The following is a 23,313-nucleotide window of genomic DNA, read 5'->3' as shown; positions in this document are numbered from 1 at the left end:
TTGGTTAAATCTACTTTTAAGTCAATTTTGACTTCTGCAAGTATTTGATAAATATAAAAAATAATTTAACATAAGTCAAAAATAACGTATAATAAGTTGGGAAGTGTTTGACAAGGTTAAAAATATAACTTAAAATAAGTCAAAAATCAAAAGTAGGTCCCTCTACTTTTTATTTTTTGACTTAAAAGTCATTACATTTTGACTTTTTATTTTTTACTTAAAAGTTACTTTTCTTAAGTTAATCCAAATGGGCTCTAATTCACCCCAAATATAGAGTCATCTTTGTTAGGGAGATTAACCGAATGAACTTAAAAACTAATTATTACTATCAAAAAAGCACTACTAAACACACACAAAAAAAAAATCGAACAAATTGATCAAACTCGATTGATTATAGTAAAAATAATTTTGTGAAATATTTAAACAATTAAGCTTGGACGATTTTTCACTTTCTTAATTTTTTGGTCAAGTAAAATCAATGGCGTTCGATTGATTTTATCAAATGGATCAAACCAATCCAATCGATCGGTAATTGAATTAAAATTTAAAGGACTAAAAATGATCGAAGTCATATGCTAAGGACTAAAATAAACCTACTCATATATAGGGAACAAATTTGGCTAAAAATTCTTAATACGACTATTTTAAATATCAGAATTGTCTTTTTTAACATTTTTTCTGAAATTGGTAATTTTTGCTAAAAGAAGTGAATAACGTTTTTAATTTTAATGGGCAACTTTAGAATGAACAATTCTTATGTAACAGTTATACATTATACATATGTTATTATATAGTACCTTTATATTATATAGTTCCAATAATATTACTCATCATTTAATAGAGGCGGAGCTGATATTAGGAGTTTGGGTTCTAAATTTTCTTCATCTTCCTTATTATTGAGTTGTCAATCAGTTTTGTTAGGGATTCACAAGCTATTATTTAATTTTTTAGTATAAATATAGAATCTACGAAAAAACTATTGGATTCGTTCGAACCCACGAACCCCACCTAGGTCTGCCCCTGCATCATTACATTGTATGTTAATCAACCACACCGAGTTTAGAGGTAAAGTATTTTCACTTTAAATATATGAAAACTAAAGTGTATCACTTTTAGATGCGGTAAAATTTTATAATAATAAAATATGTCACTTGTTCAGCATTAATAACTGCGTAAATTAAACCTTCATCGACTAACGTATTAAAAAAAAAAGTAAGAGAAAATTTTAATGTTAATGGTTACAATTTTTTCTATGAGTTTGTAAGTATATAAATGCAAAATAATGGTTGCATCGACCTATCTTCAATAAATGTGGAGCATATTTAACACTCCTAAACCTATTAAATATCATCTATATTCTATAAGTTGGTGTTTGTTTGGAAAATACTAAACAAATCTAATTTAGGATATTAGATAATCTTGTTAAATTAAATTAGATAGGACTGAAACTCAAAATTGTACCAAGGAAAGTCGTGTTAAGTAATTGATTTTTTACAAACATGATTCGTGGTGGGATTTGTCTTGAAAATTTCTCTTTTTTTAATCAAAGTCTTGAATTCGAGTCTTGAGGAGTCATTTGATGTGAGGTATAAATTATAATAATCTCAGGATAAAATAAAAACTCTAAAATACTACATTTGGTTGGAAGCATTCAGGTAGTCCTAGAATTATTTATCCAATCATATCCCAAAATAATTTATTCCGAACCAAACGACCTCGTGTTATTTGGTCTACTTCAATACGAATATCGAACAAGCACAAAGCGATGGAGACAAAAAAAAACTCATATGTATGTACTCAATTATTTGTTATATATGAATGAATAAATCATGATCATACGTGCTTTCCGATGAAAATAAAAGGGAAACTAAACTAAGTTGCAAGTGAAAATTGAAAGAACAATAGTTTAAATCTAGAATTTCTAGTCTTTCATCAAATCATTTCTTATATTGCATGTACAAAAAAAAACATAGCAAAGTAATTGATGATTTTTTTTTCTTTTTCTTTATAAATAGAGGCACAATTATATGGTACAAGAACAATATTCATTTGGATGTGACAGAAAGAATCTAAGAAAAATTGAGGGAAAAGTACAAAAATAATAATCTATATGGGCAAAAGAAATGGAAATGGAAAAAAAAAAGATTCTTTACCTATCCTATTGGTTATAAATTATCAATTATAATGAACATATTGGACTGAGACTTTGCAACTTTAGTTGGTACCTGGGGTGGCCTAATGGGCAGCATGTATTACTAGGCACTAGCTAGGACCAGTGTCCCCTACCACATAACACTTATATTCTAGTATCATATAATTGTCTTCTCATAATTAATACACCTATAATTGTATCTCAATGTAATCGTACATATGGCGGTTTGAGGAGGGAAGAATATATTATATGCAGATCTTAATGTTATTATCTCATATAGATAAGAAAATTATTTTCTAGATAGGCAATTGAGATGAGATCACAAAATTCAACAAGAACATAAAATTTAACCCGAAAATGAATGAAAGCGATATTGAAGAGTTGAAAGGAAAGTTGGATTGAAATACATAAAAAGATCAAGTGGCAAGCAAGAAAAATACTAAAAAACACCGTCTACATTATATGTGTCTTTTAAGAACTTTTGCGAACATCTTTTTTTATTAAAAAATCATTATCTTATTGCTTTAATCTTGGAAATATTTTTTATCTCTTCTTAAACATTTTACTAATTGTAATAATATGGAGTAATGCCTTATTGTTTTTTTTGGTTTAAAATATCAAATATTTTAAGACATATTTAATTTGTTAATGATCATTTTTGCCCTCAAGTGGCATTTTAGATGGACTCGTTGTGTTTCTCCAATTATGGTCGACTTAGAAGGGGTATTTTGAAAATCACTCCTACTTTTTTAATTGAAAATGAGTAAAAATAAAATAAAATGATGTATTGAAAACAACCTTTTCTAAACTACGAATTAATGGGAAGCGTTGATGTGGATTCAAAATTTAAAGTTTATATGTTTTTACAGCCATATAAAATAAATACTACAATAATAATTAGATTTACTATCCTGGAGATACCACAGTCATTACTCTTCATATGTGCACTGAATAAATTCATTCTTGTACAATATAGAACCGTTGAATTAGTCAAACACGATGCAATGAGTTTGACAGAAATGTTTACATGATTGGGAAATATTTATCACATGTTGCACCAACTCAGTCACCTTACGTATTACGATATATTCTGGCATTTGAAACATGAAAAATGAAATTGGTAGGTCCAACAAACTATCCAATCGTGTCATGGCCGAGTGAGTTGGAGGAATTTGAAAATTTCAATCTCAAAATAGACAAAATTAGAGACATGTTCGCAAGTAATGGATGCCTAAACTCCAAGAAAAAAAACTAATTTTAAAACTCAAAATGACTCCTAATTTTTTTTAAAGAAAAAATAAACTGAGGAATTATTTCATTAAATTATATATCTTTTACTTACTTGGTATAAATAAAAGAAAGATCCTCAATTTAGCGTACGTGGAAATTAGAATAAATATGATTCATCATACATATTTATTTATATATATGGAATTAGGAATATTCTTCAGATACTTATTTTCTATCGTTAATGAAAATTGACGTTGTGTTAAGATATTTGAATTTCTTGAGAAAAAAATCTGAAAAAATTGAGATATGTTATATGAGTGGAAGTCTAAAAAATACCTCACTAATTAAAAATGAACCTTTAAACCATAGTTATGTTTATACTAAAGTTAAGTTTCTCATAATCAAATGGCAATCTACGAGCCTAAACGTTTTTAATTATTTGCAAGTCATGAAATTTTCACACAAATACCACATAAAAAATAAAAAACACAAATACCACATAATTATTTTGGAGAAAATGATCTGTTATGACTATCTTTTAAATAAAAAGATATAAAACTAAAAATATAAATTTGTAAAGAGCAACAAAATCAAATTTTCCGTTATTATGTGAGTGAGGTCATTGTTAAGACTGGCAGTTGAACAAAAAAAAGAAAATGTTCATTATTAGATGATTATAGGAGTATAATCTAATTAACCCTTAAGTAGATTATTTAACTTTTACTCCAATTTTATTTCTCAAAGAGAAGAGAGATAAAAGGATAATAATCTTGATTTCAATCATTCCCAAATATGTAAGTCCTAACTTTTCTTTTTCTATCTAGTAATTTTGGGAAATTGTGTTTAAAAAATATCGGAAGATTTTGCAATGTTTCAAATTATCCTTAAAAATATACTTTTGTGGATTTTTGCCAAACAGATGGATGTAACCTGAGCTAATTATTGATAGTATCGTTAAATATTTGTCAAATAAAAAAATATATCATTTTTTTCAAAATTAATTAAAAAGAAAAATATATCAAATAAATTGGGACGGAAAGGAGTACTAGGTATGGCCTATGGTAGTATAATAAATACTCCCATGATCTTTTATAGTTCAAAATCACCATTAATAATTTTAAAGCTTCCTTGCCCCTTTAAATCTGTTCATCTTAATAGTGACAGATGAATAAGGACATGCAATGTAAAGTCAGTGTCATGTGAGTCCCTACTGCTCTCTTTGCTTCATAATATATACGTAAACGTGACATTTAATTTAGTTCATCTGATATTTATGTGTTATAAGTTTGATTGAGTATAAAAAAATATTTAAATTTGTATAAAGTGGAAAAAGTAGACACATGCTCCTACGTAGCATTCTATGTGACAATTCACGTCCTATATGGTGTCCTACGTATATTTATGCCACATATAATATATCACTTTCATCAACTAGAAATTAACAAACATCATATGATCGTTGCATTGATGCATACTCGAAGTCGATCTGTGAAAAAAAGTTCAATCTTTGTTTAATTAGGCATGTCATGTTTCCATATTAAGTATAAATGGTCCAACATAAAATATTACACCACGAAATTTAATATATACAATACAATATAACATTATAAGCATTACATATGTATTGTGTTAATCTTCTATAAAAGTATACACAAATATGGGCTAAACTGATCAACTATATATAATGTTGTATAATATTTTATGTTGAACTATGTACTATTAGAAAAGAAGAAATTAGTGACGGAGAAAATTCGATAGCTAAACAACAAAAATCCTATGTTAATCCCATTCAGCTATGAATTAGCGACGGATTATAAGAATATTCAATTAGCCGTAGCTAATTATGTGTTTTTAGTAGTATATGTGACGTAAATAGTTTCTCCAAGTAGACATAAAGTGTAATTTTTCCTTTTTCTAAAAAAAAGAATTTTATCAGTCACTATTTCATGATTTTTATCTCGAGGATAAATTACAAATCTTTAATTAAATAATATTTAAATTGTTCCAATATGACTTTATAATCTACAATTTGTTAAAGGAAATGAATGTGACATGAATATCCTAGTGAAACACAGTTATATTGCCGGCAATGCCGGCTTGCAAAACCTCAAAAAACCAAAATGGAAGAAAAATAAATAAATGAATTTGGATTTGGAGCTAATAAAAATAAATAATTGATAGCTAGGGAATTAAATAAGCTCACGAGAATTTCCACATATCTACACTACTTAGCCAGCAATACCATTAAAAACCATTTATTTATTTTTAGGTATATGAAAGTTGTGACTATTAGAAGAAGGCAGGCCATGACTAGGCAAAATCCAATAGTACCAACAACTAAAAGTGGGAAACACATACTATATTTATCGTTTTAATTTGTTTGTCTTATTTTTAGTCTATTTAAAAATAACGTCTCTTTTATAACTCTTTAATTCTAACACTTTCCGTATAAAATTTTAAGTTCATAAAATTAAATGACATTTTGAAATCGTATTAAGTCAAAATCAGAAAGACAAATTAAATCGAAAAGTACCATTAAAAGTCAAAGTTAGAGTGCTTTTGTATTGAAGACAAACATGAGAAAGTTGGGAGCATAACTTTTTATTAATTTTGATTACTAAGTCAATATTTAATGCACTACGAATTTGCTTTAGTTTTAAATATTTTGTTGGCAATTTCATTTTGTAGGCCAGACAATCTTTATTTTGACAATTGTACAAATATTTGAAGACAATCTAGTTTACATTATGGCAGCCTGCTTAGATTAATTATCCTTGATTTCTTTCACTAATTTTTTCATATTATAATCTATAATCAACAAGTTTGACAAGCTTTTTTAAAAAAAAACCCGTAGAAGATAGATAAAAGAATAAGTAAATACTTCTCATTTTACTTGAACAGATGGTTTATCGGAAAAAAATGGAACAATATTTTTTGTATGACTCTTTTTATAATTGAAGATTTGGATCCACCATGTGCCTTTACTGAAAGTGTTTGCTAGGAGTTGTTATGATTTTGAGGAGAGGCCAAAATAAAGCTAAAAAGTGATTGTCTTTTTCTCTTTTCTTGTTTTTCACTTTTAAATGAAAGGTGATGTCAAATCACTATGATTGTATCCTAATTTAATCAATTGTAGGATTAAAATGACTCTTGCTAAGCATTTTCAATAAACAGTAATTGTGCATTAATTTCCCAAGAACGTGGGGAGTTTTACATGTTTTTCTTTAAAGTCCACCCTCAAATCATTTCCTTTTTGCATAAAGAAATGAATCACAAATGCAGCCCAAACCAAAAAGAGTTTGTAGCCCAATACTAGAAATGGATCTCTATTCTAATATATTTGTCTATGACGAGGTTAGAGGTGTTGTAACAAACGTGGCTATAGTAAAATCCCTCTAAGTGGGGTCTGAAGAGATAGATGCAGACTTTACCAAGATTGTTTCTGAAAGACTCTTAGTGAAAGACGAGTTAGAAATAACCTTTGGGACCCTGGCTAAAGGAGTATGTGCACTTTGTGAGGAAATAGTCCATTGCTACAAAGTTGTCTCCTTATTTTCTTAATTGCTCAGATGAATTCTGGAACCTCGCTCCCTTCTTCCTTTTCTATTTCTTCTTTGCTCAGAAGATTTGGTTATACCCAACACTAGGAAATCTATTAAACTTGGAACTCAACACACACCAACAAAACCTTAGCACAACTGTAGGTGTTGGTTCGTGTGATCAAGTGTAGCACTATTTTTAGCAGGAGCTTAGTGTTCCGGGTGAGCCTAGAATGCAAAAACAAATTCAAGATACTTGATTTTCCAATGATTGCATTTATGAGAAATGTTGCATCCACATGAACATCTATTCTATCAAACTTTGGAACTCACAACATCAAAATTACTAAAACTTCCAACCAAAAAGACATATCTAGAATTACAAAAAGCTGTGACTAGACAATTAAAGAAATTTTGGCTATAAGTAGCAAATTGTTAAATCCATTTTGCTAGACACATTTAGAACAATTCTAGCTCCATCAAACCTTCCATGATTAGCAAAAACCAAATTCAAGATTCTTGATTTTGGTAACAAAGAATTCACACCAAAACCAAAACCAAATTTCAAGATTCTTGATTTTCCAATGATTTCCATTTATGAGCTAGTGCATCAACAACACCATTAAAGCTACCAAAATTGGAACTCACCACATCAATGCCAACACCCAAACTCTCAGCACCAGCAGCTGTAACAGGGCCATGAGCTGCTGCCACCATTCTTGGACATCTCCTCCTCACCATTGACCAATCCAATCCAAATTCCTCCAAACTCTTCAACAAACCCTCCACTTCTCCAGTACTAGTAAACACAATTGCATCAAATCCACACTCCTCTTCACTCTTTATCACCACATCCTCCGCGCATTTCGCCCCTGCCCATCGCGTCTCATACGCGTCTAATCTCACTGGAATCCATCCCCTTTTCGATAAATCCTCAAGGAATTTCGGCACAACAGGTGGTTCATTCAACCCAATCACTAACGGAACAGGGCACAACACTTTTCTCCCTTGGCCTAAACCTAATGCCTCCACTAACCCAGATGGGGTTGCAATTGAAGGAACCAAAACTCGAATTCTTTCAGGGTTTTCACACATTTTTCGAATGAATTCTCGATCCAGAAGCTCAGCATCATTACCCAAAGCAGCAATTGTGAGAATTTCTCCATTTGGGGTTAATGGGGGTGTGGGGTTAATAGATAAAGCTTGTGAAAAAGCAGTAATCCCAGTTTTTGAAGTGAATGCTAGAGCTGAAAATTCTTCAAGAAACGAATTGGGTTCATCGATACCAGCTTGTGGATTGAGGTAGTGATGAATGGAAGAGATTGTTTGTTGTGTAGATTCAACAATGACGGTAGGACACCAAAGGGGTGTCCATCCTTTGAGATGTATAAGCTCAGACAATCTTGGTGCGTAGTTTTGAGGAGTGGTGAAAGCTATGACACAGTTTCTTCTACTGTTTTCAGGGCTGGGAACTGGAGAAGGAAATAGCGGAGGATGCTGCATATTTTTAGAACAACTATCATTGGCTTATCATCTTGGGGCTCAGTTTTATCTATCTTTTTTTTTTTTTTTCTCTGGAAGGAGCGCCAGCCACCGTGCAGTCTTTTAAAATCTAGTATCCCGCATCGGGTGTCTGCACCATACTAATCATTTTATCTGTAATTAAGTTGTGACTAAAAAATACATGTCTTGCATTTGTTCGATGAATATGAAACATCGAATAGAATTTTACCCTTCAACCCTTTGGTTGTACAAATTTAATAGGCGTTTGAACATAGATTTTCCTTGGAAGAAATTCATTAAGGCTTTTTTCCTACAATGCTTTATGTGCCCACTCTCTAGGAATGGTCCATCTTATGTTTCAACTTTAGACATATAAACGTGGTTCCTTTATTACCATTTCTAGTAAAGAATCTGTCTTGTCAGCAGCTAAAAGAAGGTTTAAGGGAAATATAGTCAATCGGGAAATCCACAAGAATCAGTTTTGAAGAACTGATGTGATATCTTTCATTTCAAAATGCAAAAAATGCAGCTACAAGGATGATACCGGGAAAATATTACCCTGCGTCCTCAATTAAGGGATGAGAAGTCTACCCTCAAACTATCAAAATCTTGAAATGAAAAGTTACAAGACCTTCAAAACAGATGCACTTTATGAATTCCCTTTAAATGCTTGGAAAGTGCCTACTTTATTTGCTCTGCCTTCGCATAAGATTTACTAAAATTCCTCAAGTTTTCCAAGGTAGTTTGAATTTGATCAGATATAGTCATGTACAGACATTTTTGTGCTGCCGCATCCAATCCCCCGAGGATGTTTCTCGGCCACTGCTCACTGGAAAAAGATGAATCTCGAGATTGAGATAGAGCCATCTCTCGCAGTTCAGGAAGGTTGAATTCCATTGGCTCACCAACAACTATTTTTATCTCCTGGTTCCATAAAGGAACTGGAGGTCTTCTCCCAAAAGCATAGTTCTCAGGCATAACCTGAAAATTGATCAGATCACAGAATGTATCACAATCCCAAGGTTGTGAATTATTCAAATAAAAGCTGGTTCAACCTCATAAGCAGCACTTAATTTGGATGCGAAAATACACGTGTCCACAGAACTACGATGGATGCACATGTGCATATGTATGTATATGTGTATTTTATCTCCTCGAAATGGACTGAGCATAAAGAAGAGCAGGAGATTGTTAGATGAAAGTAATGACAGTCGCAACATTTTGGCCACTCTTATTTTCTTTTCTTAAGGATGGGACCAGAGGGAAAGGAGAAAACACCTATGATATTGGCAAGGCGTGTCACTTTATTACTGAAGTTGACAAAAGGATCAATGGGCTTTGTAACAACAATGAAGCAGTGCCATAAATGCAACGGGGTGATTTATAAACATTTTAAGAACTGCATGACCTCTAATCCTCTAAGCTACACTACCTTATTCTTCCAATAAAATTAGTTCCACACAGAAGTACGTGAATTTAGCGAACCAAAGTAACATATATAACCAGACAGGTACTATAGATTACAGAATCACAATAATTCGAACATCCTAAGAAGGCCTACCTATTGTGCATAGTGTATTACTAACAAAAACAGCCAAAACCAAATGGATCCATTGTCCATTGCTATTTAGGCATTAGCCCGCATTGTTCACATCTGTGTATGGACAGGCTACTATGTCAATAACCTACCTTTTCAAAACCATGATGGATAATTGGCAAGACAATTGGAGTCACGGGGGCACGAGCAATGAGACTGGCAGTTCCCCACTTCAATCGTCTTATAGGAGCATCTTCTTGACAGACCTTCCCTTCTGGAAATGTATGCAGCTGCCCATTTGGAAGTTAGTCTTTAGCCAAACATGTCATTTCAAAAACTTAATAGGAACTGCTGAGAACATTATACAATATTCTCATGCATTCTGGATGAAATGGAGGTGACGTTAAGCAACACTAGATCATTTGAAATTCAGTCCTCAATTCCAGAATAACATAATATCATATGCATATCCATTTTAGTGTAACAAAATAACCCATAGAGTGTAAAAAAGGATCAATTGGACTAAGCAGAAATTTAGAAAATTTAACACTAACATCCATAACTAGATGAAAGAATTCAAGGCAAGGGATAAAAGACGTATTACCCAGGCTCCGTTAGTCAAACGATCAAGAGCTTCATTCATATGTTCTTGATATATTCCGCCTCCTCTTGTTATTGGTATACATTTACCTGCATATCTTCACACAGTGAGAAGAAACCCACACCAACAATTATGTTTGTATTAAATTGAGTGATTCATGTAGGTCTGTTGCGAATAAAACCAAAAAACCTCAAATCCCCTAATGCCTATCAAATTAAGAGTCTTCTACTTCTCGCTCTAGCAAGGGAAATAAGAAAATATAAAATTGACTGATATACATGTAAGTGGAGAATAAACCACACAGTGACAGATCCAGATCTGAATAACTGATCAATAAAGAAGCATGTTAAACAGAAACATGGGTGCATATATGGATAATAGCTCAATATGAAAGCTTGCTGTACAGAAGCTTGGGTGCAGATCTGACTAACCACTCAATATGAAAAGCTTGATATCCAAGTGAACAGCACAGAAACCATAGGCACACATGCATATTAGAGTAAGAGCTAATATGGAAGTTTCAAGCTAAATCACAATCCTATTCCACTAAGATATAACCTTGAGTTTTGAGAGACTACTTCCGTTTATAAACATAGCTGGTACACATTTTTATTTCGATTATACAACTGGTTCCAAAGACATTTATTGCATCATTCCTACACCCAGAAGCTCCTTCTCTACTGAACTTCTTTTAAGTAAATAATCTCCAGATATTCTCAAATTCTTGTAGAATATATATGCAAAAACATGCTCCGTCCTCCCTAAGGGAACCTAATATTCTGCTACAAAAATGCAACTACCATTTTTCTTTTCACTTTCGAACCCTACTACGATATGGAGTTCGTTTTTTGGGAATGGTAAGGTTGTATAAATGACACACAAGGATTGTGCCAAAAATTACATACAAATCAGTTCCTTTACAATCAATGTAGGAAGCTAAGAAAACCTATCATCCTATTAACTGTATTTCATATCTTCAAGCCTACACCAAAAGCCCAAAAGGGAAATACATCTGTATTTCATAGTGTAAATATTCTCATAGGGAATGCATCTGCGATGAAAATACATGCTTTGGTTCCTCTCCTTCCAAATCACCCACCAAACACACCAGAGGAATGGTCTACCATATATCCCGCTACGATATAAAGTTCGTAAAAGTAATAAAAACACCAAATGATAGGGCATGAAAATACAAGAACAGAAGTGTACCAGACCAACAGATTACACACCGATCCGGAAAAAGTATGACAATACTGTATTTTTAAAGCATATGTCTTCCGCTGCCAGTACCCAACGAGCCAGCTTTGCATCACAAATTGGAAAACCTTTGAATGCCCACATAACTGGGTCATCCAACCTGCAGTTAAGACACACAATAGGAAATAATAGACGATGACTACAACAATCAAAGAATTCCAGAAATTCACTCATTAAATCAACAATCAAATATGCCTCAACCCCAAAATGGAGTTTAGTTATATGCATTCCACTATATCAGGGCACATTTCATACCAATATCAACAAAGATTGAACTAAAAAGATTAAACGGATTGTACACAAAAATACTTCTGTAATTCATTGTCTGTTAAGCATTTATCTCAATAATGGGTATCTTGGCCAATAAACAATTTCTCCGTAATTTCAACTAGCAAAGGTTTCCATGAAAGCACACATCAGAAAAAATCTATCACAGAGAGCTCCTAATGAAGAGACAAAGTGACTTACGTGGACATGTGATTGCTGACGGTGAGGAGAGGAACGCCGGCTGGGCGGGATCGAACTAGCCGGATAAGGGTGTCGCCGTTGTGCACGGTGGTAGTGTTCAGTAGATTGGCCACCACCTTAGCGAAAGTACCTACCGCCGTGATCACCACTTTCCGCGGTAGACCACCCAGGTGGTTTGCTCTCGCCGCCCAGTCCATCGTCCGGCCACCCATTTCCCAAAAAATCCACACTGATGTCAAAACCTTCTTCCATTGGGCACCAAGTTATTACTGACTAATTAAGTACGAGAGATAGACACAATTGGTCCCTTATGTTTGAGGATAGGTGCAAATTAGTCCATCTACTGACCCATTTTGATCGATATACAGTCCCATTTTTTTTTGTTTTTCTAATTTGATATTTGATATTTGTATCAGATTCTCATAAATTTAGATTTAGTTGGATTTGAACATTAGTGTCAAGGATGATATCTCTAGCTTGTACCAGTAGCACAAGGACATTCTTATACTCAGTGGCGGATCTAGGATTTTCGTTCAAGGGTTCGAAAAATAAAAATATAAACGTGTAAATAAGCCTAAAACGTGAAAAACATAACTGGATTTTTGTTTAGGGGTTCAAAAAATAAAAGTATAAATGTGTAAATAAGCTTAAACATATGTAAATAAGTCTAAAACGTGTAAAAATAGAAATGAAACTAAAAAAAAAAAAAAAAACAGAAACTAAAAAAAAAAAAAAAAAGTATAAAGGTGTAAATAAGCCTAAATCGTCGCCCCCAAGGCCTAGCTCGAGTGGCAAAAGGTGGAGGATTTGTGGCTTAGGTAGCAGGTTCAAGCCCCACACCATGCAAAGCAAAGCCCGGTATTTAAGTGGAGAATGGTAGAGGGGCGGGCCCATTATCCACCGAGTTTGAAGGCTGTGATTGGTCCAAAGGGCGGGTCACAGACAGATTTCTCGATTTAAAAAAAAAAGAGCCTAAAACATGAAAAACAAAAATGAACCTAAAAATAAAAATAAAAAACAGAAACTAAAAAAGAAAAAAATTAAACACTATCGCAGGGATTCAAACAGGTGCGTGAAGCTTAATTTCAGGGGGGATTTGCCACTGCACTATCAGTTTCTCCTTGTCATTGAGGGGTTCAAAATATATATATATATATATATATATTACAGAAATACATAGAAGTAATTTTTTGGAACCCCTGGATCCCACAGGGGTCCGCCCCTGCTTATACTTGTCATGGGCGCATTGTTAACTATATCCTAATTTCTGTCAGTTTTTCAAAATAGATTTACATATGTTTTTTTTTTGAAGTTAGCGAGTGCACGTGCACTCCCTCTTCAAAGTGTGGATTCGCCTCTGTCTCCGTCACATACATATATTCAACAACTTTTAAATGGATTCTTGCTTTAATTTACGTATAACACACACTTTACTAATTTGATGAAATTAATGTCACATACGACGATCAAATAAGTTTAAAAGTTTTATTTTGTTTGAAAGTTAAGTATCTAAATGAATTTCATGGAATAGAAAAGTCTAGTTCATAAACCAAGTCAAAGATGTTCCAAGTCATTTCATATATTTCTAAACTATGCAACTTTTAACTTTTTCTAGACGTCTTATATCTCTTAAACTATTTTAAAATTGAAAGAAATTTGTAAATTTATTAGGAAAAAAAATTGTTCCTTGAATTTGACGGAAGTCATTAAAAATGGTGGGGACAAACATAAGGTGAGAAATTAACTACTCTGTCTGAACAACACTTTCTTCTTCAAAGAAATTCAACTAACCATTGGAGACTCCAAATGTGAACTCTTTACCTTTCTCTCTCTAAAAAAAAAACCCTATCCACCCCCCCCCCCCCCGATATCCACAATGCGCAACCCCACAGTCAAAATCATTCCAGGTTTTGCTATACAGTGAGAACAAGTGATGATACTGATGGCAGTTAAACTTCTGTTCCCTTTGTTTCTACTTACTTGTTTTCTGCTTCACCTCTGTGCTTCCACTTCTGTAAGTAAAGAAACGATTATAGTACCTTTTATTTAGAGAAAAGGGTGTCTGAATATGTTATCAGAATTCATGTTAGTGTGTGAATTTGGAGAAAGTTTTGATTTTTATTTTTTTGATTTTTTTTCAGGTTTCTAATAAGACACTTGATTCACAAGTAGTCTCATCTTCTGGGAATCAAAGTCATGATGATGGTAATATTTTGGAATTAATTAGATTATTGTTCTGTCTATTTCCTTGGAACTGATAGATTGGCTTGTGTTGATTAGATTAGGGCTCTTTTTAGAATCAGTAATGGAGTTGCATCTATAATCATCTTTTCAACATAATGTTCAACTACTATATGTTACTTTGTGTATAATATGTTGGGATTTCTTACTGGTGCTTCTTATGTAAATTGTAATGTGTGGCATCTATGTGTCATTTGCTAATTTAAACTAGCATAGTGAACTTTTGAGTTTGGAGCAAATAAAGGCTGGCGAATCCAATCTTGTTTATCAAGTTGCTATAGGTTTAAGGTCTACAACTTGGGGTATTTTGTGCCAAACTATTATTCATAAATCAAGATTTTGAGAACTACGTCACTTCCCAGCATCATTAAGCTCAGGCCATAAAAGACTGTCTCGCAACCAGTTATCCCTCGAAAAAACAAAAATAGAAGATGAACTTGCAACTATTTATTAATCAGCTTCCTACTTCTAAAGAAAATTAATTGACCAGCCTCTCGATTCCGGTTTACAAAGTTATGGATTCCCATTCCTCCAAGACAGTTGTTCTTGGAATATTCTTAGAACAGTATTCTATTTGACTGATCGATTATCATTCTAAGAAATCCTGGTGGTCATAGTCACGTGATTGAATTTAATTTTTTCGGTCGACAAAGGAGCAGAAGTAGATTCTGCTCATTTCATGCATAAAGGCATGTTTAGGTTGCTCTTAAAGTGAAACTTTGGTTCTATTTGAGGGAGATAATATATATGCTTTTATGGTGGATTAATGATTGCCTTGATGAATAATGTTGTCCAGTTCCTTTCCTATTGAGGAACTCCTCCCTTGGAATTTCTTTTGTTTTGATGATATGCATTTCACCATTTTTTTTCCTAAAAAAACTGCACTAGATGTCGGGAGGACTCATGAAGTGATGCATAGAGCTCACCTGGTAGTTGTCTAAGATGAGGAGGTGGCCAGATGAAGCATGTAGACACTTAAAATTTTGCCAGTTATAGGTTTTGCTATTACATTAGGCAATGGAAAGACGAGAATAACAGCGTGTTTTATGTTGATCAGCATGTAGAGCAGCAGTAATTGCACTAGTATTCTAGCTTGATATTACTACATCTTTCATTTGAGATAGCACATCATTTTCTTTTGAAATGGGCATAGACTGAAAGCAATAGGGAAAATAATAATGATCCAACTTTATCCTACTTTTGCCCCCTGCAATTCTTGAATATTGATGGTTTTTACAGGATATTTGCAGTCATGTGGAATGTGATTCCTACATACTGTATATGCCTCTTTAGTAAGACCTTTGCTTTCAAGTCTCAAGACTTATGGTGTTAGACATACTGGTACACGTGTAGAAATGTCATGCCAAGAACCATCTAGCTGTTCATTTAAGTTTCCACAATTACGAAGAACCTTTCTTTTCCATTCGCTCTGTAGGAAGAAGAACAAAGTTCTAGTTTTTATTGAACTAGCATGGGTTTTAAAAAAGACGTATATTTGTTGGTACATCAGTGAATAAGGCTGTGGATCATCTCAGAGAAAACTGACTAATTGAGTGAACACAATTAGGAGTCCTGGACGGAACAATTATGGAGAATGCTCATCTGTCTAAAGGGGATAAGATGGGAGAAACCAGGGAGCATTAAAGGAGTCCTGAGCAGCTGGAATAGAGATGGCAATGCTTCTGACAAGGAGAAGAGATGGAAACTTGTTCCAGCATGTATTTGGTGGACAATCTGGAAAGAGAGAAACAACAGGAGTTTTGAAAATTGGCAGAATAGCATACAGAAGATCAAGATGGACTGCTTAGCTCTTTTCTATTTTTGGTGTAAACAAGATATATTAACTAGGACAGAAGACATCTTTGATGTGCTAGATAGTTTATAGGCAGCAGTTTAGACTATGACTATTTTATTCTGTAAGTTGTAACACTTTTGAAGGGGAACTACACTTTTGTTGTAGTATACCTGTGGATATATAGACTAACCAATTTCAAAAAAAAAACAATTAGGAGTCCAAGCTGAACGAAAAGAGAAGAGAACACTGGAGCTTAATTTTTTTTTTAAAGCTTCAGTGTTCTCTTCTCTTTTCGTTCAGCTTGGACAAGCTTAGTTTAATGCAAGTTTGGCTTTGTTTGTCAGAACTTGGTACTTTCATTTATCCATCATACTTGAATCTAGCACACCTTCCCTCTCAACAAAGGAAAAGTGAAAACTGAGAACACACTGTCGATGTCAAACCTCCACTAATCTGAGTGATATCACACAATCCATAACACAGAGGCCAAGAAACGACTACTCCTATCAGGTTCATAAGACACAGGGGTAGAGGGCAATGACCTGATGTCAACATCGTTCTTGGGCCTTCTTATTTCGTAAGCTTAGTTTGAGATGGCAGTGGAGGCCAATTGTGGTGAACCGTGAATCTTTCAATCTTCAAATCTTGGAGACCTTATCTGAAATGAATTCTAATTTTGAAGCTGATCCCTCAATTGTTAGCATAATCAAGTAAATAAATCCATTAATGAAGATAAAGATACTTTTAGGGTGAAAAGTCATCTTCAGTTGTGGTATTAGAAATAACTAGTTCAGAATACCCGAGCTTTATTGTCCATTATGAGGTATTTATTAGATATAAACAAGTTCATGATACCTGAGTTTTACCTACCTAGATATAAACAACTATTCCTACCTAGCACTTTCCAGTCCCTGCAATCTTACTAGTATTATTTACAACTGAAGTCGATGATCAAACTTAAGGAAACAACAGAAAGAAAAAACATTAAAACTACAAATATAGAAAGATGGTGGAAAGAATCAACAAATGTGTACAAGAGGTGGAGATCATGTGGCTAAATGGATGGGGTTAGTGCAGGAATGGCAAGTTTGAGCCACTTTTATAACATTAGGAACACATATAGACTGATAGAATAACATTAGGGGTATATATGAACTGATAGTATAATGGAGGGTAAAATTAAACCTTTTCAATAGTACAGGAAGTGAGGGACAAATATGACCCTATTCCTAATTTCTTTTCTTCTTCTTAGATAAATGAAGAAGTTAGATCAAGTATTATTAAAACACTAGTGCAACTGAAACTTATGTGGACCTCTCAACGTGGTTTTTCTTAGTGTATGTTTTTTATTTTTAACTGGTCAAGTTATTATGTCTCATCTCTTTGGCACTGTTGTTTATTGTTTCTCAAGCAGGAAGATGTGATCCTGGTTGGTTTAGCAGCCCAAATGGGAAAAAGTGTTTCAAATATAATGCGACCTCTTTGCAATGGAATGAATCAGAGACTTACTGCAATGGTTTTGGAGGAAACCTGGCTGCCATAACATCTTCAGAAGAACTGAACTTTGTCCAAAAGCTCTGTGGCAATGATAGTAACGGATGCTGGGTTGGCGGAAGGAGCATCAATACCACAGCTGGGTTGGGTTGGAAATGGTCTGATAATGCTTCTAGCTGGAATGAGAGTATTGCTCCTAAGACAACTTTGGACTCAAGTTGCAAAAATTTCTCATGCTATGGCTTTAAGTCGGTGGATTTGTGTACATCGATAACCAATGGCGCTATTATAGCTGAGAGATGCATTGTAACTCATGCTTCTATATGCACACTTGATGCTGGTAAGTGATTGCAGACCAATTTATTTCTAATTGTTTCTTTCACCCAGTGTAATTTTGAAAAGTAGGAGCAAAACTCTTTCCCTGATATAGTGTGGTTATAATATGTGATTAAAAGTCTCATAGTCCCCTTTTGTTTTTTCCATGAGAAGTGCATTTTAGCTAACCATTATACAGGCATACATTGTTATCTGGATAAATCTATTACATTCCTTAATTGGTTTTTAAATAATCTTCTAAATTTTACATTAGGGAGCAAGTGTCGCCATATGCGTTGCCACAGGGAGTATCTCATTATTCTTGCAGTTGTGAGTGGGTTGATCCTTTGCACTACTTTGGCTATTGTGATATGGCTTCTTGTATTTCGGCGAAGTAAAAGACGCAAAAGATCATCGCGTGCATCATTAGCATTAGTTCCCCCGTCTTGGAAAATTTTCAATCGTGATGAAGTAAAGTCCATGACAAAGAATTTCAGTGAAGCAAATCGTCTCCTTGGGGACGCCAAAACAGGTGGTACCTATAGTGGGCTTTTACCTGATGGTTCAAGGGTGGCTGTGAAAAGATTGAAGAGGTGCGGTATTCAGAGGAAGAAAGAGTTCTACTCTGAGATTGGAAGGGTTGCAAGACTTCATCATTCAAATCTGGTATCTATCAAAGGATGTTGCTATCATCATGGTGACCGCTATATTCTGTACGAGTTTATTATCAATGGACCCCTGGATAGGTGGCTACACCATATTCCTAGAGGAGGTAGGAGTTTGGACTGGAGCATGAGAATGAAGGTCGCCACCACCCTTGCTCAAGGGATTGCGTAAGTAGTGTTCCAACATTATCTTCATGTGCATTGTAGATTAGGAATAAATATTTTAACTTATCCTTGAGGTGGATTGATTTTAGTCAGAAATGTGAGTTTATTCTTTAAATTTTATCATACTTCCCTTCTTTGTCATGAGTATGAACTCATATATACATGTTTGGGTTGATGTCCAATGAAGATGTTATCGTGGAAGTCAAACAAGGGTGAAAATAGATGATAAGACTGCATTATCTATATTGTTAAGAAAAAAGGGTGTGTTATCTGTCTTGCAATATTCCTTTTCCTATTTTCTTTTTTCTTCCCTAGATTTTTCATTCAGAAGAAAGTCAAATACTGCACATCTTGACCAAGATACTTCTTGTTAACATATAATGCAATTAATAAATGAAAACCTTTTTGGTTTACAACATCCGTTCCAGTACTAAGGAGAATTCACTTCCTAGGGATCTACCTATCTGCTTTTCCTACTCCAGCTAGATCTTACCATTGCCAAACGTGTTTTTGCAGCACTGGCCTTCTGGCTTCTCATGTTTCCTTTCAGGTTTGGGGTGGATCTTTCCTTTCTCAATTATCACATACTCGGTTAGGTTGCCCGTGTGTGTGTCTTTCAATTTAAGTGTTTGAGCAGGAACTCTCTTCATGAATCTCACTAAAATATTGTAGGAAAGCTATGATTGATTTTCTATTCAGGGATTCATTATTAACTATTATGACCCTATTTATTGGTGACAGAATTGTTGAACTTTTATCTAGGGAATATTTCCTTGACATGGAAATTATGGCAAATAGATTTTTCAGGGGTTTGTGAGACTACTCGCAACCTAACCCCCAACAACAAATATACATGGAAGAAATATTGAAGTGTACAAAAAGAAGCCAATATATTATTCCAATTATTCACGATGATATAGTGAAATAATTAGCATAAGATAGACCAAACCTTAGGCTTATCTACATCACCAGATTTAATATATGCAATGTATTATGTATGGTCCCTAGTAGTTTAACTTTTCATGGACTTCTTTGTTAAGAGGTATTATTTTCCATAATTTATTCAGTGTAAGTTGAAAAATATAGGCCACTTGAGTAAGCTGGGTTCATTTCATAATGTACATACTTTTAAAGATTTCGATAGTTTGCAAGGTCTTTGTAATTTTTATATGCTTCAAGGAATTCAGACAGAAGCGGGTGAGAAAAGATGAAATACTTAAGGAAATGGATACCAGCGACATCTTAGTAAGAAAATAAAAACTGCATATTACTGTCCTGTTGTCTTCATGAATTTTTGTTCTGAGTGTGTTACCTTGTTCTAGGGCGGATGTCTATGGAAAGTGAAGTCATAGAAAATAGGATGTCTATGGAGGTCACTGTTATAAGCGAAGCAACCTAGATGCCTAATATATCGATGGATAGATACTTTAAGACCAGTCATGCCTATGGCATATTTGTTAAAAAAGGGAAAATAAACAGAGACAATTCAGGGTCTATTACTAGTTTATTACCTTTGTAATTTATGGAATTGAAGGATCTAGCAAGTGCCATACTATGAAGATTTGGGAGAGAGTGGTGGAGATGAGGGTGAGAAGAGGGGTGTCCATTTCTGAGAATCAGTTTGGATTCATGCCGGGACGGTCGACGACCGAAGCCATTCATCTTATGCGAAGACTGGTAGAGAAATATAGAGAGAGGAAGAGAGACCTACATATGGTGTTCATTGACCTTGAAAAGGCCTATGACAAAGTACCGAGGAGTGTCCTCTGGAGGTGCTTGGAAGCAAAAGGTGTCCCGATGATATATATTAGGGCGATAAAGGACATGTACGGTGGAGCCAAGACTCGGGTTAGAACAGTTGGAGGTGACTCGGAACTTTTCCCAGTTGAGATGGGGTTGCACCAAGGATCAGTCCTTAGCCCTTTTCTATTTGCTTTGGTGATGGATGAGTTGACGCGGTCTATTCAGGAGAAGGTTCCGTGGTGTATGTTATTTGCGGACAACATAGTACTGATAGATGAGACGCGGGATAGAGTTAATGCGAGGTTGGAGGTGTGGAGACAAACGCTTGAGTCCAAAGGGTTCAAGTTGAGTAGGACCAAAACAGAATATTTGGGGTGCAAATTCAGTGATGCGTTGGAGGAGGCAGATATGGAAGTGAGACTTGCCACACAGATCATCCCTAAGAAAGAAAGTTTTAAGTATCTTGGGGCTGTAATCCAAGGAAGTGGCGACATCGACGATGATGTCAAACACCGCATTGGGGTTGCTTGGATGAAATGGAGGAATGCCTCTGGAGTCTTGTGTGATAAGAAAATTCCACCTAGACTTAAAGGTAAGTTCTACAGAGTGGTAGTTAGACCGGCCTTGTTGTACGGAGCGGAGTGTTGGCCAGCCAAGAACTCACATGTTCAGAAAATGCAGGTTGCGGAGATGAGGATGTTGAGATGGATGTGTGGGCACACTAGGAGTGATAAGATTAGGAATGAAGTTATCCGGGAGAAGGTGGGAGTGGCCTCTGTGGTGGACAAGCTGAGGGAAGCGAGACTGAGATGGTTTGGACATGTGAAGAGACGGTGCGAAGACGCCCCAGTGAGGAGGTGTGAGGGGCTGGTTGTAGAGGGTACGCGGAGGGGTAGAGGTAGGCCTAAGAAGTATTGGGGAGAGGTGATTAGACAGGACTTGGCTCAGTTTCACATTACCGAAGACATGACTCTAGATAGGAAGGAGTGGAGGTCGCGTATTAAGGTTGAAGGGTAGTAGGGCTAGCGTGTTATCCTTTCTTGCGAGGGTCTGGGTTGTTAGCGTGTGTAGTAGTCTTAGCGTTGCACTTGCAGTTCTTGTCTGTGATACCTATAGCCTTATGTTGTTTATCGCGTTTCACTTCTCTCATTGTGCTATTGAGGCTACTGTCTCCTCTGTTGATTATTCACTATCTTTCTTATTGGATGGTATGTTTTGTACACTGTTTTCCTCCCCTTTAACTTGGATTTGTTGTACTTGAGCTGAGGGTCTTTCGGAAACAGCCTCTCTACCTCCACGAGGTAGTGACAAGGTCTGCGTACACTCTACCCTCCCCAGACCCCACCTAGTGGGATTTCACTGGGTATGTTGTTGTTGTTGTTGTTGTAAGGATCTAGCAAGTATGTTAATCAACTGCATAAGGTGAAAATGACTGGTCTGGTTGTATTTTTAACCATGAAAGGTGGTGATAGTTGTTAAAACTCTGTTTTGTGTCACTGTGTCAGCTAGTGCACAAGAGGAAGTGCGAGTGGCCAAAGCATGACATTGTTTGTTTGCTAATCTCTATGATGGCAGTTTCTTTGCTTATATTGTTAGTGCTTACTTTCATCAAATGTGGCAGGTTTCTTCATGACAAAATGAAGCCACAAGTTGTGCATAGGGATATCCGTGCAAGCAATGTTCTTCTTGACGAAGACTTTGGCGCCCATCTAATGGGAGTTGGTCTGTCTAAGTTTGTACCATGGGAAATTATGCATGAGAGGAGAGTCATGGCAGGTGGTACTCATGGGTATCTTGCTCCGGAGTTTGTTTACAGAAATGAGCTTACTACAAAGAGTGACGTCTACAGCTTTGGAGTCCTCTTGCTTGAAATAATTAGTGGACGAAGACCAGCACAGGCAGTTGATTCTGTTGGGTGGCAAAGTATATTTGAATGGGCCACGCCTCTGGTGCAGGCTCATCGATATGTTGAACTCTTGGATCCTCTCATATCATCTTCTTCCTCTTCTCAGATTCCTGAAGTTGGAGTCATCCAAAAAGTTGTTGATCTTGTTTATTCTTGTACACAACATGTACCATCAATGCGTCCGAGGATGTCACACGTTGTCCATCAGCTACAACAATTAGCTCAGCCTCCTATTGTAAAGTAAGTGGATAAGAATTATAGTTCAGCATTTCTTTTGACTGAAATCAGCCTGCAATCTTTTATCCTAGTTGCAAGGGCTAATTGTAGTAGGCATTATTTTTAAACTTGACATTCAAGGCCTTGAGGCTTGAACCAGTCCATGATGGTTGAGATTAATACAACTACTAATCTGTATCACTAAAGCTTTTCATCTGCTGCTGCTTTGCATTGTTTACTTGTAACACCTGTATTTTTAAAATTTGTTTCTGTTTCCTGTGTTAAAATATCACTATGCATAACAACCAATTCAATAAATGTCCATGAAATCTTGCAGAAGTTTTTCCAAATGGTCTTTCTTCAAGACTTCAAAAACTGTATTTTGAAGTTCTTTCTGTTACAAATTACAATCTTTTCTAAAAAGAAAACTTAAAATATAGAAACACTTTCTTTTTGTACCAGTTAGACATTTTTCCCCAAGAAGCA

At 35.0% G+C, this 23,313-nt stretch overlaps 3 protein-coding genes across 4 annotated transcripts; 1 reads left to right on the top strand and 2 right to left on the bottom strand.

Annotated features, from left to right (window-relative positions):
• Positions 1–7,474: 7,474 nt before the first annotated feature.
• LOC125836481 (uncharacterized) lies at positions 7,475–8,454 on the bottom strand. Its single transcript, XM_049515654.1, has one exon. It carries the CDS (start codon positions 8,422–8,424, stop codon positions 7,486–7,488), a length of 939 nt encoding a protein of 312 aa, XP_049371611.1. The 5' UTR covers positions 8,425–8,454; the 3' UTR covers positions 7,475–7,485.
• Positions 8,455–8,908: 454 nt separating this feature from the next.
• Positions 8,909–12,540, bottom strand: LOC125836480 (N-acylphosphatidylethanolamine synthase). Its single transcript, XM_049515653.1, has 5 exons — positions 12,288–12,540; positions 11,792–11,919; positions 10,566–10,651; positions 10,114–10,251; positions 8,909–9,405 (listed from the first exon to the last, which is right to left on the bottom strand). The coding sequence occupies exons 1-5, from the start codon at positions 12,497–12,499 to the stop codon at positions 9,106–9,108; spliced, it is 864 nt and encodes a 287-aa protein (XP_049371610.1). The 5' UTR covers positions 12,500–12,540; the 3' UTR covers positions 8,909–9,105.
• A 1,450-nt stretch (positions 12,541–13,990) lies between these two features.
• On the top strand, positions 13,991–23,109 carry LOC125836673 (C-type lectin receptor-like tyrosine-protein kinase At1g52310). Of its 2 annotated transcripts, none has more exons than XM_049515878.1 (5): positions 13,991–14,301; positions 14,429–14,492; positions 17,738–18,157; positions 18,407–18,965; positions 22,327–23,109. In XM_049515878.1, exons 1-5 carry the CDS (start codon positions 14,221–14,223, stop codon positions 22,853–22,855), a joined length of 1,653 nt encoding a protein of 550 aa, XP_049371835.1. In that variant the 5' UTR covers positions 13,991–14,220; the 3' UTR covers positions 22,856–23,109. The 2 variants fall into 2 exon arrangements, with proteins under 2 accessions (XP_049371835.1, XP_049371834.1); XM_049515877.1 differs by having other exon boundaries at positions 14,215–14,301; positions 17,735–18,157.
• Positions 23,110–23,313: the final 204 nt, after the last annotated feature.

Source organism: Solanum verrucosum, unplaced genomic scaffold (assembly GCF_900185275.1).
Source record: "Solanum verrucosum unplaced genomic scaffold, falcon-dt-bn FXZP01000278.1, whole genome shotgun sequence".
NCBI lineage: Eukaryota > Viridiplantae > Streptophyta > Magnoliopsida > Solanales > Solanaceae > Solanum > Solanum verrucosum.
This window is presented reverse-complemented; position numbering and strand designations above follow the sequence as displayed.